The sequence below is a fragment of the Pelophylax lessonae genome (genome assembly GCF_965119305.1).
Source record: "Pelophylax lessonae genome assembly, chromosome: 9".
NCBI classification, from domain to species: Eukaryota; Metazoa; Chordata; class Amphibia; order Anura; family Ranidae; genus Pelophylax; species Pelophylax lessonae.
In genome coordinates this window covers 105,995,149-106,013,693 of record NC_138776.1, presented here as the reverse complement: position 1 = coordinate 106,013,693, position 18,545 = coordinate 105,995,149, and the positions used below count along the sequence as shown (strand labels likewise).

The following is an 18,545-nucleotide window of genomic DNA, read 5'->3' as shown; positions in this document are numbered from 1 at the left end:
TATGTATGTATATATATATATATATATATATATATATATATATACACACGCTATAATATATTAATATATATTACCAAAAGTATTGGGACACCTGCCTTTACACGCACATGAACTTTAATAGCATCCTAGTCTTAGCACACAGGGTTTAATATTGAGTTGACCCACCCTTTGCAGCTATAACAACTTTAACTCTTCTGGGAAGGCTGTCCACAAGGTTTAGGAGCGTAGGAATGTTTGACCATTCTTCCAGGAAGCGCATTTGTGAGGTCAGGCATTGATGTTGGAAAGAGGGCCTGGCTCGCAGTCTGCTCTCTAATTTATGCTAAAGGTGTCCTATTGCAGGCCAGCACAGGCCAGTCAAGTTCCTCCACCCCAAACTCACTCATCCAGGTTTATTTTGGACCTTGCTTTGTGCACTGGTCCAAATCATTTGGTAGAGGTGGAATTATGGTGTGTGGTTGTTTTTCAGGGGTTGGGCTTAGTTCCAGTGAAGAGAACTCTTAAGGCGTCCAGCATACCAAGACATTTTGGACAATTTCATGCTCCCAACTTTGTGGGAACAGTTTGAGGTTGGCCCTTCCTGTTCCAACATGACTGTTCACCAGTAGGGATGATCGAACTTTTGAAAAGTTCGGTTCGACCAAAACACCCAAATTTCCTGAAAGTTCGGTTCGAATTTCAGAACCCCAGTGAAATCAATGGGACCCGAACTTCTGGAATCAAAAAACACCATTTTGAAGCCCTAAAACCCAATAAATGCCCCTAAAAAGTGCCTAGGGTTCAGGGTCATGCCCCAGGGACTATTAATCACACAAAAAAAAGTTCTTAAAAATTGTCATTTTTGATAGAGAGCCAATCATTGAAAAAATTATTGAAAAAAAAAAATGAGATTTCTTTGGATTTAGTGTCTGGGGGGGGGGGGGGGGGGTCTAAAAAGTGTACCTGTGAAGTTTCAGCTCTGTAGCATGTCCAGAACCAGAAAAAAAAGATTGTTTGTATTAGAATTAATATAGAATGGGGATATGGCTCCGCTATTTTCACACCTTGCCGGTTTTGTAGCAAGCGTTTTTTTGGGCATTTTTTGGGGGTCTTTGGAGGCAGACATAACATCAGAACTTCTGTGTAGGGGTATATATACACACACACATGTATGTATATATACACATACACATATATAGGTGTGAAAGTAGCAGAACACTATTCTTGCGCTAATGAAATAATTAACAGGCATATGGCTTCTCTGCTATAACACCTATATGTGTATAAATACATATAAGTGTGTGTCTATATATACCCCTATACAGAAGTTCAGATGTTTTGCCTGCCTCCAAAGACCCCAAAAAATGCCCAAAAAAAAACGCCTGCTGTAAAAACACACCTAGGCGTTTTTGTAGCTGCCGTTTTTTTGGGCATTTTTTGGACGTCTTTGGAGGCAGGCATAACATCAGAACTTCTGTGTATGGGTATATACACACACACATGTATGTATATATACACATACACATATATAGGTGTGAAAGTAGCAGAACACTATGCTTGCACTAATGAAATAATTAACAGGCATATGTCTCCGCTCCTATCACACCTATATGTGTGTATGTGTATAAATACATATAAGTGTGTGTGTATATATACCCCTATACAGAAGTTCAGATGATTTGCCTGCCTCCAAAGACCCCAAAAAAATGCCCAAAAAAAACGCCTGCTGCAAAAACACACCTGGGCGTTTTTGTAGCTGGCGTTTTTTTGGGCATTTTTTTGGGCGTCTTTGGAGGCAGGCATAACATCAGAACTTCTGTGTATGGGTATATATACACACACACATGTATGTATATATACACATACACATATATAGGTGTGAAAGTAACAGAACACTATGCTTGCGCTAATGAAATAATTAACAGGCATATGGCTTCTCTGCTATAACACCTATATGTGTGTATGTGTATAAATACATATAAGTGTGTGTGTATATATACCCCTATACAGAAGTTCAGATGTTTTGCCTGCCTCCAAAGACCCCAAAAAATGCCCAAAAAAACGCCAGCTACAAAAACGCATCAGCACTGAAAGTTGTAAATTACAAGTGCTGGAATAAGAATTTTGACAAAAAGTTTACAGGATAATGTTTATTTTATTGTGCTTAATGTGTTAAGCTAAAAATGCTGGGGGTTTAATAGTACTTTAAATTCCTCCTTAGAAATTGTAATGCACTTCCAGTTGTCTTCAAAGCCTTATATCTGCACTGTGAAATTATGTTAGGCACTGCTACCTCTGACTGGTAAATTCATTTATTTGGAGTGATATTGTTATGTGAGATGGTGATGTCACTAGTGCGGTGCTCACTGTTCTCCTTGCTGGAGAGAAAGCTGTACCTGAGTACCTGCCGTGTGAGATTTTTTCTGCTTTGATTTATTCATTCTGTGGATCTGTAATTTCTGCATCTCTCCTACTTTTTCCTAAATTATCCCCCACCAGTCATCAGAGGGGCAGCTCTAACATAAGGATGCAAAGCCCTGCTCCTCTTCCAAGATGGCAACCTCCATGCAGAGGCACAGACACAGTTCTTTGTCCCCTGCTTGTTTTTTTGGGCACAAGCTCAGGTCCTCTTTAAGTTGCAGTTTGAACTATGTTGCTGCCTACATAGCCATATTAATTTAATTATTTATGCAGAAGCAAACGTGTTCCATGTTCATACAGCTTTATGACTCCAGGGAATCCATTATGTTATACTGTCAACCCTCACATTCCAGAAGCCTTATCAAAAAAAATTGTTTGTACTGAAGTTTTATACTCAACGATGTAGGTCACAAATAATGTACACTTATGTAAAATACACAATTCTAAAATGGCTGTTCAGAGAACAGGCAAAGTTTGTTAATGGAAATATGAAAATATATTACATACTTGTTAAAGGTTAACTGGTGCTTTAACTATATTTGTCATTTGTACTTATAGATTGTAAGCTCTAACGAGCAGGGCCCTCTAAATCCTCCTGTATTGAATTGTATTGTAACTGTATTGTCTTCCCTCATATTGTAAAGCGCTGCGGAAACTGTCGGTGCTATATAAATCCTGTACGATATTAATAATAATAATAATTTGTACAGCCAGGCTTCTTTTTTTTTTGCAGCATTGTTTTAACAGTATGTAGGCAGGTGCTTACTTAGGTATTACAGTGCTGGTTGTGCTGCTGATTATTTTCTGGGTTAAGTGTATTTTCTATTGTGTTTAGGTAATGTTGGCCAGCATAATTGGTGCTGTTTGGTGGATAAGGTTTAACCCTGCTAGCCAAGTTTTCCTGGGCCTTTCTGAAAGGTTCTGCTGGTCAACAGATATAAAAAGGGGAACTCTATCTAGGTCAGGTTGTTGCTTTTTGGTTGCTCTCATATAGGAAGAGAAGGAGAGTGCTGCTGAGGATGTAATTGCCACTTTGCTACCTCTTAATAGCCCTTTTGGGAACCCAGTCGGGGTTCCAAGGGATGTGGGCTTTGCTGCCTAATAGAGCAAAGGACTTTCTCACCTGTTAAGGTATGACCACATCATGGGACACACAGGAGCACCAGGGACACATTAAAAAGGGCTCTTGGTGGATTTTGTAGAGGAATGTGTATGGAAAATGAGAACTGATTAAATTAACTATTTCAGTAAAGACCTTTATTGTTAAGCCAATCTGCATGGTGTGTAGCCACTGTCGGGGTGCATACAAGGTGTATTAAAGAACAGGACTTAGAATGGGGATGAAGAAAAGTTGGTGTGAATGCATTATAAAAGTCTAATCTCCAATGGAAGGAGAAGAGGCTATATTGTTGTTATTAGGGGCAACTGGAGTAATGGGTGTCGTAGTGAAATGGCATTGGTGACGAAGGGCCCTAGTAAAGAGGGGGTTTGTGAGCTTGGCTCCCTCCCTAGCAACCAGTTCCCCACATACAGGAACCAGATGTGCAGCACAGGGTATCCAAGATACCTAACCTGGGATGTCACGAAAGAGAAGAACTGAGTGAGACGCCTTGGGAAGGTAAAAGCTCTGAAACATACAAAAAGATGATCTCTATGTGTTAGGGAGAATTCTCATAGTGTCACTGGGAGTTAGGTGACTCATTAGACTGGGCTAGTGGAGTGGTAGTGCAGGCTCTATGGTACCCACTCAGAGTTGATGAATCGGAAATCTTCCACACCCCCTGACGTTCCATTTTGGATCTCTATTGTTAATCAGGTTCTGCCTTTGTATAAACTGACGTATGAGGCCAGAGGATGTCCGAAGAAATTCAATAAAATCTGGTCCTTCTGGGTAGACTCTGATCTTACTGCCTCCTCGGTGTCTGACGCCTCCTAGGCGATGTCTAAAGTGCCTTCTTTTGCTCCGCATGTGTCGTTATATATTGCTTATAATAATGTGTTACCCCCCCTTTTACCACGATTACTGGGTATTCTCTGTACTGTGGTTCTATTTTGTTAGATGATTGGAGAGGATGCTTTGTATGTTCTGTATCCTCTCTTTTATGTTGCACTGCCATTTTTCTTTTGATGTACTGTGTTTTGTTTGTTTAATAAAAACCTTTAAAAAAAAAGAGTTGATGAATCAATTGGGAGAAGTTATTTGAAGTAAAACACACATTACAAAGGGTTAGCTGTGCAAGAAGAACACGCTTGCTTCTAAGTTACAGTGCTGCCTTAACACGATTAAGGTGCTGCCTTAAGTGCTGCCTTAACTCCAAATTCACTTGACCGCAACCCCAGCCTGTAAGTGCAGGCAATTGCGAGCGCTGTACTGTGACTGTAGCGGGTACTGGAGAATTAACCAAACACGTGGAGTAGAGTGTGCTCGCTTCTAAGTCAGAGCATTGCCTTTACAATGATTTCATGTGTTGGCAGCCTCCGCCTGCAGATGCAAGCATTAGCAAGCGCTACTTGTGAGTACCAAATTGGGCACTTTAAGCCTAAAATGGTTCCAAAGGCAGAAGGTTTTTTATCTTAATGCATTCTATGCATTAAGATAAAAGACCTTCTGAAAACAGCAGCCCACCTCAGTCCCCCTAATACTTACCTAAGCCTCATCACAATCTAGCGATGTTGCATGAGAGCCTCAGCTGCCTGGGATTCTCCCTCCTCATTGGCTGTGGGCACCATTGGCTCCGAGTCTAAATGGACACAGATCAGCGGCTCGGCTTGGGTATCCCCATAGCAAGCTGTTTGCTGTGGGGGCACTCAGCAGGGACCAGGAGTGCTGGTGAGGGACCCAAGAAGAGGAGGACCTGGGCTGCTCTGTGCAAAACCACTGCACATAGCAGGTAAGTAGAACATGTTTGGTGTTTTTAAATAAAACAAAAAAAAAGACTTTACTATCACTGTACTATAAGCATATTTAGCAATGCACTAACGTGTTGCGGTATGGTGTGCTGCCAAAAATGCTACATAAACCTTTTCCTTTTGTGTTAGCCAGCCTATTCAAATAGTTGGGCTGTCTTAACACAGTGCACATCAACACATGGCACATTCTGTGCAAATAGGCTCTAAAGGAGACAAAACAAAAAGTAAGAGGAATTTTCCTTACTGAGGGAAAATCTGATTTTAGACAGTTGTTACCTGAACAGGTATCCCCAATCGAAATTTACCCTCTCCTCCTGTTTCAGTTGCAGCTGTAAAATTTTAGATTTCCCATCACTTTCTGTCCCAGTGATCAGTCAGTAGAAAAAAACGCGTGAATCTATAAAATATGGACACAGAGCAATTAAAACCTGAGTGAGGTCCTAACCCTTCCATAATTTATTCAAAAACAATTTTATGTATTGTTTTACTGCTATGCTGTAAAGTTCCTGACAATCTGATCTACTGCTATTGCAATGTACTCAGTACACAGCCAGCTGATGAGTCATACAGTTCTCCTTCTATATGTTCATACAGTGCTTTATGGCTTTGCAGTTAGAGGGAGCAGCTAACATACCAGAGCAAGTACTGAGCTTTTTAAAATGATTTGAAAGCAACCTGCACTGAAATGGCTAAAGCCCCGCACACACGTAGCGATCGTCGGCCGAACGATCGGCCGTCTTTTGTCCAGGGCTGTCCTGTCGGCTGAAAAGTGCAAAAGACTGCACACGAATTTTGTCGGCCAACAACAGCCGACTGCAGAAGTGATGTTATGTGATGGTTAACTTTCCGTGTCTTTTTTATTTTCTGAGCATGCCCAGTCTTGCAAATCTGATGATTGTCGGCCGAATTCTGTACTGACTGGCGAACAATTGGCCGTTCTAGTGACGGCCAACAAAAATTTTAAAGTCTGCACGACAGATTCTGTTCGGGCAAAAATGCGCTGTCGGCTGTCGGAAGCATCATACTAACAAGCCTACTTAATATTTACGGCCGACAATCGGTACGTGTGTACGGGGCTTTAGTGTTGTTTCTGCTACTTCATCCAATTATGTCCTGCATGCAAAAACTGCTTTTCAGATTAAAAATTTGTTCCCACATAAACGTAAGAGAAAATCATATAGATTATTGCTTAAAATTGCTTGGAAAAAAATGTATTGGATTGTGAGAAATCGAAGAAGCTATTGAATTTTGGCCAGTGACTACTTTGCCTGTGAGTTGGCTCATGGCGTGCCCTTTAAAACTCAGTAGGGCTAATTATCGCACCTATTTTATAGTTGAACATACTGCCAATTGACAACCAACATAATATGACTTGACTTTGCAGCAGTGTTTGTAGCTGCGTGCCCCTGTAACCTGCTCCATTTCCTTTACATTCCAGCGCAGAAAATTTACGTTTTCTGCTGAAGTGAATCATGCACTAACCTTCAATTTCTCATATCATTAAAAAATAATTTTCTGGAAGTGGGAGTAGTGTGCTTATCGGTGTGTAATAAATGTATGTATGAAAATCTGCCAACATCTCCCTATAATGTGTTCATTATTCTTCATTGATTTTCCTAGAAACTCATAAAAAAACATTTCCTAGTCTACTCGATTCCTGTCAATTTGTAAGACAAAGAATTATGGCATGGTACTACGCTTTTTAAAGGGTTTCAGCGTATTCGTCTCTGTGATTATTTGAAAAGGGCACATTTTTTATAAGAAAGGAATTAAATAGAACGACGAATAAAGATGTGATCATAAATGGATTGTATTAGGAAACATAACAGATGTGACTGGTATAAAGTAAAAAGAAAACGAAAAGGGCAGAGGTGGTAATCAGACTGGCACATACTTCACAGTACCAAATGACCTAAAATATCTAGCATTGAGAGCTGCCTCAAAGTGTATTTCCATCTTATTTGCTAAATTGGGATAACACCTACTTTATATTTGGTATATGTTCTCATTCACATAGCCTAACTTAAAAAAAAATATATAAAAAAATCCTGCTTACATTTTACCTGCTTTTTTGTGATATACAATGGTAATTGGGGGGCTGGGGAGTTAAAGTATATGTAAACCCGCATCTTGTTAAACAATCCATTCAGTTAGAATAGTTAAAAATGAAAGTAAAATGCAAAAATCTATGGATGGAATTATATGACGTACAGCCTATGAGTCTAGATGTTTTTCGTGGTGAGACTCAGAGAGGGGGTATCTCAATGCTCTGCAAATAAATGATTTATCTGACTAGAAAATGACCTGGCATGGGAATGAGATTTGGGGAAGGAAATCAAATATCTGATTGGTGGTCCTGGTCCATGCAGACATATAAGAGCATTATGAATATGGATCTAGTGACAGCGGCTCCCCCCCCCCCCCCCACACACACACACGCACACACACACACACACACATTGATATCATCCATCTGCCCTGTGGGACCTTATCTTATGTCATTGTAATAAGACTGTTTTTGTACGAGTTTTATACTCTCCCTTTTTCCATACAACCTTAATAAAAAAAATTGAAAACGAAATGAAAGGAAAAACATTTGTGCATAGATATAAAAAAAAAGTATTATAAATACCTTTTTCCCCTTTTTTTTTAAGTAATCACATAAGAGCTAAAGAGGAGAAGCAGCAGTACAGTGAACTTCCCAGTAAAAAGCTGTGCAGGTGGGGGGAGGGGGGGTAGTCATGTCAACAAACGTTTGATCATTGGAGGAGAGCAGGTTCTCAGCATAGCTAGAAAACTGACCATGATGTTCTCTCATGCCTAGTGTGGTCAGTTTTTAATAGGAAAGCAGAGGGACTGGCGGGAACACTAGGGATTTAACACAAAGGAAGCAATACAACGAGAACAGGATACTCTTTCATAGAAGTACATGGTAGAGCAGGGACATATCAGGAATATGACATTTTGGGTTTACATAGTCTTTAAGGTTCACCATTATTAAGGCAGCCCATAGACAAGTCAGATTTTTTTGTTCACCAGCGGTTTGAATGAAAAAACTGACTCGATTCCCCCATCCATACACTAGATGATGATGGAGGAATCCTCCCCCTGACATATTGTATTCTGACAGCACCACCAGAATACATTGATCAGCACTGCCAGCTTTAGCCATTGGTGCTGATCGAACAGGAAAAGTCTGTCAGGGCGATTATACAGAAATTGATCAGTAGATCATCCTCTGTACAACTGCAGTGCCCCTACATGGATTGAAAATTTGGCCAGTCCCTGCTAAACTGTCTGAATTTCAATCCATATATGACCATCTTAACTTTGTCTGACTTGTGCTGGCAGGTCTCAGATCAGCTGCAAACTAGATTTAAACATGCTCTGTCTATCTAGAAGCTTGGCTTCTGCATTATATGCCAATGAGGGGAAGCTTAAGCCCGTTAAACACTGCTAGTTTTGTTTTTTGTTTTTGTTCAACCCAGCGGTCTGAAGGAAAAAAAATAGACCAATCTGTAGGGATGTTGGTGTGGCAATCTCCCCCGCTGTGCTTTTGTATTTTGACAGGGGGAGCCCCCCAACTTCCCCGCCAGTGGCTGGAAGCGCTGATCAGTTAACCACTTATCGACCGTCCGCAGCGTCAATTTACGTCGGTCCTTTGAGCTGCCATAACCCCGGTATTTTTTAAAACGGTGGGCGATCAGCTTTCAGATAAGGGTGGTCCCAGTGGCAGATTGGTCGCGGGATCACCCTTATGGTGCGGTGGAAGAGGGCCCCCCCCCCTTCCCGCCGCATCCCCGGCCTTTTCCCTGCTTACCGGACCCACCACCAGCGAGAAAAACTATCCGGTCCTGGAACCTCTTAGACAAGAAGTCAAATGAGGGCAAGATGGCCATCACTCGACTCTATGGTCTTGGAGGACAGGAGCGACGTCAAACATCATTGCCTAGCAACCGGCTTTTTTTAACCATTTTTTTTCTTTTTTAGTGTACTTGTGAGGTCTGAGGTCTTTTTGTCCCCAGATCTCACAATAAAGAGGACCTGTCATGCCTATTTTTATTACAAGGAATGTTTACATTCCTTGTAATAGGAATAAAAATGATCATTTTTTTTTAAGCTGTGTAAAAATAAAAAATAATAAATAAAATAAATAAAAAATTAAACAGCCCTGTCCCAGTTAGCTCGCGTGCAGAAGCGAACGCATATGGAAGCCCCGCCCACATATGTAAACTGTGTTCAAACCACACGTGAGGTATCGCCGCGATCAGTAGAGCAAGAGCAATAATTTGATTCCTAGACCTCCTCTGTAACTCTTAGCTAGTAACCTGTAGACATTTTTGAAGTGTTGCCTATTGGATTTTTAAGCACCAAAGTTTGTTGCCATTCCGCGAGCGTGTGCAATTTTGAAGCATGACATGTTGGGTATCTATTTACTCGGCGTAAGATTATCTTTCACATTATGGAAAAAATTGGGCTAACTTCACTGTTTTCTTATTTTTTTTATTTAAAAAAGTGATTTTTTTTCCAAATAAATTGCGTTTGGAAGACCGCTGCGCAAATATGGTGTGATAAAAAAATATTGCAATGATCTCCATTTTATTCTCTAGGGTCTCTGCTAAAAAAAATATATATAATGTTTGGGGGTTCTAAGTAGTTTTCTAGCAAAAAAAAAACAAAACAGATTTTAGCGTGTAAACACCGAAGTATCAAAAATAGGCTTGGTCTTAAAGTGGTTAAAGGAAAAATCCCAGGTGCTGCACATCTTCGGAGTCTTATGGTGGTATGAGAGAGACAACCTCAGCCTGGGCTCCCGCCAGGCCACGCCACCCAACATATTTTACTCTGCCCCCCAGAGCTTAGTGGTGGGAATGAAGATCCCATCCCATCCCAAGCATCATTGGAAATCCCTCAGGATGTATAAAGGACTGGCAGGTGTGTATGGTTAATCAATCAAGCTGTGAGTAAGGAATAATGAGGTGAGGTGAGGAAAGGGTGAAAGGTGAACTAAAATCAGAAAAGGGGGATGTGAGAGGGAATACAAGTGATAAGTGAGGAAAAATTAGGGATGGATGTGAAAAAATAAGTAAAGTGGTGTATATGTGTATATAGTTATAATGATAGATCTTCTTTCACCATCTCTCATTCCTTTAAACAAGTTTCACGGGCGTAGCGAAACGCGTTTTGGACGTGGCCTTGTGGGAGCCCAGGCTGAGGTTGTCTCTCTCATACCACCATGGGACTCCGTGGATTGGCGGCAACAGAGATTTTTCCTCTCTTCCTTCCAGTGATTACAGGAGCTGGCCTGGGACGAGCTCCATCCCTTGCTGGCACTCCTGCAGCGGATGCAGTATCACCCACACTACTACCCATATTGATCGAGCCTGAGTGGCACACTAAACAAACCGTGGGTCACAGTGCTGATCAGTTGCTGGTTTTCCAGCATGTCCCTTCGACAAAAGCCGGTCGTTAGGCAGGCTCCTGTTGGACAGACAGCTGTACACAGAATTTGCTGCCCGTGTGTACCCAGCATTAGTCTCCATCTTGGTGGCAAACTCACTTTGAAATTGTAGCTTACAAAAAGTAAGAAAAGCAGCTTACAATCTGCCCATAGGCCCGCTAAAAAAAAACAAAAATCATTTTGAAGAATGCTGTGTGAATAGGAACACATAACAAACCTACTGTAAATTGAGGTTTTCTCAAATTTGACTGCAAAAGTGGAAATATGCATTAGTATTGTGCCAATATGTTAGATATTACATTTCACTATTCCTCCAAAACTATAGCATGGTGGTATAAAACATAGCTTTCATTAAAGCAGCGAGATATTTACCGGCCAAGGGATTTGTATTTCTATCCATGCATTCACAGGCCTGCCAGAAAGCACAGCTAATCAGGAGACTGGACTATTTTCTACTGAAACCAAAGCTGGCCATACATGGATCGAAATTTGGCTGGTACAGCAAGTACAGGCTGAATTTCAATCCATGTATGGGCAGGCTGATTGTACCTATGTCGATCCATCGATAAACTTACAACCGCCATGTCCGATTTTTCTGCATGCGATTCCTGCCAGCGACTCCTTTCTCCTACTTTTCTTTATTCTCCCCTTTTCCTTTCTTTCCTTAATTTATCTTCACCACATGCTTATTTATTTTGGGCACTCCTTACATGCCTATGGCTATTTTGTTTTTTAATTTAACTAATATTTTTTTATTATATGTTTATTATTTTTCAGTTTAATGGTACAATAAACATTGGATTTTCTTAAAGAGTCCTTGTTTACAGTTGTTGTGGGGGAGCCTTAAAAATGGGTCGTTAAGCCGAACATCCACCCCCCAAAGCTCCCTCCTAAGTAGCAAAGGCAACTGGACTGGGTTGTACACATGCAAACATTATACCCCCTTTCGCAGCTGCCAAACATGACCCATTTAATGGATGCAGTTACTGTAAGAAGTGGTGGTGTGGCATTTAGAGGGTTAAAACAGACAGTGAGGGGCCGGACATATCACCTCTTCCTCGCCCGTCAGAAGCCTCCAACAAGCCATCCACCGCAAATCGCTTTTCAGCCTTAGTCGTAACAACCATCATCCTTCATCCCAACAATCCATTCCCTGCAGAGAACAGCAACAATTTAAAAACATTATCTTATTTTCAATTTTAGACCACGTCCTGATTTCTATTACCGCTGTTTTCCGGATGGGGTGTCAAATGAAGAGATGCATTGCACTGGAGATGCCAGCCTTGTGTCAGAGGGTAGGAAGAGCTTTCCAAGTATCCACTCATCCTGTGAGTATACATGGCTTTTACATCTGTCTATTACATGCTGTCCTCTACTAAGTACAGTAATGCTCAAAAGGTTACATACCCTTGAATAAATTGTGACATTTTGGCATTGATTATAAAAATATGACTGATCCTGCCAAAAAACTGTCTTTTATTTCAGGATAGTGATCACAAGAAGCCATTTATTATCACATAGTTGTTTGGCTCCCTTTTCAATCATAATGATAACAGAAATCACCCAGATGGCCCTGATCAAAAGTTTACATACCCTGAAATGTTTGGCCTTGGTACAGACACAAAAGGTGATGCACACTGGTAAAATGGCACTTAAAGGTGAATTTCCAACATCTTTGGCTTTTTAAATTGCAATTGGTGTCTGTGTATACAGTAAATAGTCATTGAGTTTGTTGGCTCTCGCGTGATTGCACTGAGCAAGCTAGATATTAAGCCATGGGGAGCAGTAAAGAACTGTCAAAAGACCTGAGTAACAAGGTATTGGAACTGTAAAAGATAGGAAAGGATATAAAAAGATATCCAAAGCCTAGAATATGCCAGTCAGTACTGTTCAATCACTTATTAATTGCTTAGAGACTGCCCCATGTACATCTAATGTGACAGGGTAGGCACTGTGCACTGGATTGCGTATATATAGTATGTGGTCAGCACTTCTGGGTAAGGTGCACGCGCCCGCCGCCCTGGCTGTGCTGTGGTTTGTTATAGCAAAAGCTGATCAGCCGGTCCCAGGCAATCATTGATCAGCAGGTTCTGGCCAATGATTGATTGCTAGGACCCGCTAATCAGCTCTGTCATTTATGGAAGAGAGCTCTATGTTGTAAACAACGAGGAGCTCTGTGCACTGACAGGCAATCTTACAGTTTTTTCATTCCCTGCAAAGCAAAACAAGATCCTTTAATAAAAGAAGCACATACACACACATTGTTGCGCACACAGTTAACCCCTTGATTGCTCCTAGATTTTAACCCCCTTCCCAGCCAGTGTCATTAGTACTGTGACAGTGTATAGTATTAGAACTGATCATTGTATTAGTGTCACTACTGATGTCAGTGTCAGTCAGTTAGTGTACCCCCAGGCAGTGCCAGCTAGCGGCACACTATCACAATCCCACTAGTAGTTGCCGATCACCGCCATTACTAGTATAAATAAATAAAAATTTCAATATACAGTACTGTATATACCATAGGTTGTAGCCGCTATACATTTCATGCAAACCAAATAATATACACTTTTTGGGATTTTGTTTTTACCAAAGACATGTAGCAGAATACATTTTGGCCCAAATTCATGAAGAAAATAGATATTTTAAAAAATGTTATTGGATATGTTTTATAGCACCCCAGTGGTGATCAACCATCAAAAGAAAGCTCTATTTGTGGGAAAAAAAAGATATAAACTTAATTTGGGTACAGTGTTGCATGACCGCACAATTGTCAGTTAAAGTAGCACAATGCCAAAAAGCAAAAGATAGCCTTGTCATGAAGGGGGTAAAACCTTTTGGAGGGCAAGTGGTTAAGAAGTGGAGAATTGGGGGAATTCTTGATACCAAGCCAAGGTCAGGTAGACCAAGAAAGATTGCAGCCACAACTGCCAGAGGAATTGTTCGGAATACAAAGAAAAACCCACAGGTAACCTCAGGAAATATACAGGCTGCTCTGGAAAAAGACAGTGGTTCTTTCACGAAGCGCAATACAATGATACTTGAATGAAAATGAGCCTCATGGTCAAGTTGCGAGAAAGAAGCCTTCGCTGCGCCAATGCCACAAAAAAAGCCAGGTTACAATATGCCCGGCAACACCTTGACATGCCTCACAGCTTCTGTCACAATGTAATCTGGAATGACAAGACCAAAATACAACTTTATGGTCACAACCATAAACGCTATGTTTGGAAAGGGGTCAACAAGGCCTATAGTGACAAGAATACCATCCCCACTGTGAAGCATTGGGGTGGCCTACTGATGTTTTGGGGGGGTGTGAGCGCTAAAGGCAGCATGTTATCAGAAAATACTGGAAGACAATTTGCATTCTTTTACACAAAAGCTGAGCATGGGATGCTATTGGGGTTCCCATCACGGCAATGACCCTAAGCACAAGGCCAAGCTGACCCTCCAGTGGTTACAGCACAAAAATGTGAAGGTTCTGGAGTAGGCCATCACAGTTTTCTGCTCTTAAGATCATCCTTGCCACTCTGGGGAGATCTAAATCATACAGCTCATGCCAGATGATCAAAGACTTCATTAGGGTTGCACGGATACCTATACCTGTTCCGTGAGAATTACCTACCCCGTGAGAATTACCTACCCCTCGTCACTTCCGGCCAGAAAGAGCTGAGCAGCGCAGCACTGCGCATGCTCAGAGCCCCGGATACGTGATGGAAGAACAGAGGAGCTTACTAATGCGCAAGCGCACTAGTATGAAAAGATCACGGTGTACCGTGAGAAAAACCTACCGACGCGGCGCTTACATAAAACAGCTGTGCGGCAATACGAATCATCTCCGCTCCTGTCCCGGTCACTTCCCTGCTCTCGGCAAGTAAATATAAAAGCGGCTTTCGGCTCCGTGATTTATCTTTTCATACAGCCGCTGCCGCTTTTATATTTACTATCCGAGATCAGGGAAGTGACAGTGACAGGAGCAGAGATGATTTGTATTGCAGCCCAGCTGTTTTAATGTACCCGCTGCATTCCATACAGTGCCGTGAACCGGAAGTGACGAGGGGTAGGTTTTTCTCACGGGTAGGTAATTCTCACGGAACACCGGTACTAAGCATTTGCAAATGCTCTGATACCTGAAACAGATACTTTCAGCTGTCAGCAGGATTCCCCCACTGATAGCTGAAATGTAAACTAAAAAAAAAATCTGGCAGGTACCATTTGTTAAGAAACGGAGCCGCCACGTCTTTAACATCCGATGACTCCTTCAGCTGACAGTGGGGTTTCTATTTGACAGGTGAAGTGTAAACAAAGTCCTGGCAATTGGAGCTGTCAAAAAAAAAAGCAGCCTGAGGGCTCTTTCACACGGGCGGTCCGATCAGATCCGCCTGTCAGTTTTTTAGGCGGATCTGATCGGATCCTCCATGCAGCTCTATGGGGCAGCGGGTGTCAGCGGAGGTCACCTCCGCTGACACCCGCTGCCATCCGCATCCGATCCTGTGCTGAAATCTGGACGGATGGAAATCCTATTTTTCCATCCGTTCAGTAATCGGAGCGGAGCGGATCTGATGAGAGCGGACAAGCGGTCCACTCTCCTCCGATCCCCCATAGAGGGCAGCGGGTGCTGAGACACCTCCCTCTCCGCTCTGCAAGCGGAGACGGAGCTGTCATCCGCCCGGCTCAGCGGGGATCGCGGATCGATCCCCGCTGAGCAACACGGATCCGCCTGCGGAGGCGGACCGTGTGAAAGAAGCCTGACAATGTTTATCAGCAACATTGCTCAGCCCCTAAAACAGAAAGATAAAAAAAAAACAGTGTTTAATTTTGTATCTTTCTGTTTATCCATTTACAAAGCAAAGGGATGAACGTTGAAATCAGTGTAAAGCAACCTGTCAAGTGTTTTTTTAGTTTTTTTTTTTTTAATTAAATGTTCCTCTGTTTAACTCCTTATTAACCCTTAATTTACTTTAATCAGCCCTAATTTACTTATTTTCCGCCTTCTCTATGTAATTAATTTTTTCCTGCTGATTTTCCTTTTTATAAACTAAGCTATTAATAAATTAAACTTTCTTTTTTGTTTTTGTTTGTTTTGTTTGGTAATATTTTTACACCTTAACATATAAAAGCCCAAAATTTAAATGAATGTATTTCATTCATAAAAAAAAAAAACGTTTTAATGCTTTGTAACATTGCTGACAGCTAAAGTGTAAATAAAACAGTTGCTGGCAGGTATCTGTAATTGGTTTTGGTGAGTAAAATGAGTCGGTACTCATACTCGCTGTAAAAGAAAATGGTATTGGTGCATCCCTAGACTGCATGACTTGGAGGCATTTTGACAAAACAAATTGACAGGCAACTATACCACCTGCAAGAACTCAGGGACTCATTGACAACTTTCACAAAAGACTGCACGCTGTCATTGATGAAAAAGGGTACACTAAGGGTATACTTTTGAAGATGGGTCCATTTCATTTGTATACTTGCTGCTGTGTTTTCTTTTATAATTGTGCCATTCTGTTATGACCTACAGTTGAACATGAATCCATTAGGAAATAAAAGAAATGTACCTACTCAGGCATGCTTTTTTTAACCACTTGCCGACCGCCGCACGACTATTTACTGCAGGGGTTCAGCCCCTCACAGGCAAAGCGACGTAGGACTACGTCGCTAGCCTGTGATGCTCTAGGGAGCGAGCACGCACTGCCGGAGGAGTGCTCCCGCTTGCTCACGAACCCCCCCGTGCGTGTGCCCGGCGGACCCGAGTGCCGGGCACTCGCAATTGTCCGTTACAGCGGGAGAAAGGCAGGTGGCTAATGTAAACAAAGCCGCCTGTCATTCTTCCCTGTGTAAGAATGGAGATCATACGGTTCTGCTATGTAGGACCGTTGATCTCTGTTCATACACCTCAAGCCACATCCAATCACAGTTAGAAGCACGCCCCTAGGGACACACTTAACCCCTCCCTCTCAAAAAAGTTAACCCCTTCACTGCCAGTGTGATTTTTACAGTAACAGTGCATATGTATAGCACTGATTACTGTAGTAATGTCACTGGTAACCCCAAAAGTGTCAAAAATGTCAGTCAAGGGTCCGATCTGTCCGCCGCAATGTCGCAGTCCCGCAAAAAAAATCGCAGATCGCTGCCATTACTCGTTAAAAAAAAAAAACACAACAAAAATGACAAAAATCTTTCCCTTAGTTAGTAAACGCAATAACTTTTGCGCAAACCAATCAAAATACGCATTTTGAGATTTTTTTTTACCAAACATATGTAGCATAAAGCAAATTGGCCTAAAATGTTAAAAAATTTTGATTTTTACATTTTTTTGGGGAATTTCATATTAAAAAATGTGAAAAATATTGTTATTTTTTCAAAATTGACGCTCTTTTTTTGTTTATAGCGCATGATCAAAAAAATCGCACAGGTGATCAAATACCACCAAAAGAAAGCTCTGTTTGTGGGAAAAAAAGGATGTCAAATTAGTTTAGGTACAGCGTCGCACGACCGCACAATCCGTTAAAGTCACGCAGTGCCGAATCGCAAAATAGGGCCTGGTCAGGAAGGGGGTAAAATCTTCCTGGGGGTTAAGTGGTTAAAAAATGGTACATACTGTATAATAATAATAATTCTCCAAGGGTATGCAAACTTTTGAGCACAACTGTATAAAGTGCCAATAATACCTTTACAAAGCTGTAGATACCTTTATTTTTTTTTTTATTTTTTCATGTTTATAGAAAATTAAGGTCTTAAAACATCTTCTTGGGAAACTCTTTGCATCCACATGCAAGCGCCATGTTTTGATGCCCAATGCCCCTGCTCTGTTACATACTCTCACATCCGCCTATACCTTGCATCTACCACTGTAGTAAACCCAGGCTGTACTGTATACAGTACAGGTCAGCAGGCACCTGAAAAAATTGTATTTCACCCAGTACCATATATTGGAGGCATATGTTGAATTGAAGTAATAAACTTTACCAAATTATACGGCATTGACTTTGAACTAGACCCGACAGGTGTAGTTGCTTGGATCAGATATTCTGTCCTTTTGCACTGACAGAATTCGGCATGAAGAATCTGAACCTATAGAAAATGATTTACTAAGAGCCATACATGCCTAAACTTTTAATCTTTCAGCTGTCTAGTCATGTGTGAGGGAAGACTGGGGTGGATGAAGGAGCTCCCTTATCCAGAAATAAAAAGAAATAAAAGCTGGTAGAAAGAAATCACAAGTAAATGTCAGAAGAATTAAGTTAGAACTTAATTCCATCTTTCATTATTTTTTCAGGCATACATGCAATATAATTAAAATTAAATTTGACTTTTACCTGAACGATTGTTTATTACAAATACAGACTTTTGCCTACATCCTTGAGAGTTTCCTAGTCTCATCTCTTTTCTTATAGAAAAATAACCTTCATTATAAGGGGTAATAGTGCTTGCCTGTTTTGTACTAACTGCAGATATGCCTTGACTGCTGAGGCACAAAGGCCTAGGCAAAACCAAAATAAACAACCCCTTGCCCCCCGTATAAAAAAAACAAACTTACAACCATTAGGTTGGAAAGGGCAAGGCCACAGCTTTATTTTATTTCCAACACCAGAACATGTAAACACTTTAAACCAGTGCCAGTCACTTATGGCCTGTCCTTAAAGCGGAGTTCCGGCCACAAAATCAACGCTGCGACTCAGCGTTGTGCGTCTGACCGTGCTGTGAGATTGTGAGTGTTGTGTGACTGACCAGTGTCAAGTGAGTGGAGCGAAATACCAGATGGTGAGAA

At 41.4% G+C, this 18,545-nt stretch overlaps 1 protein-coding gene across 1 annotated transcript in view; it reads left to right on the top strand.

The window, feature by feature from the left end:
* The window catches only part of PLPP4 (phospholipid phosphatase 4), a 204,323-nt gene that overhangs the window by 125,523 nt on the left and 60,255 nt on the right, over positions 1-18,545 (top strand). Inside the window, exon 5 of the mRNA XM_082266782.1 lies at positions 11,975-12,099. Coding sequence (XP_082122908.1) covers positions 11,975-12,099 — 125 coding nt within the window. The remainder of the gene's footprint in view (positions 1-11,974; positions 12,100-18,545) is intronic.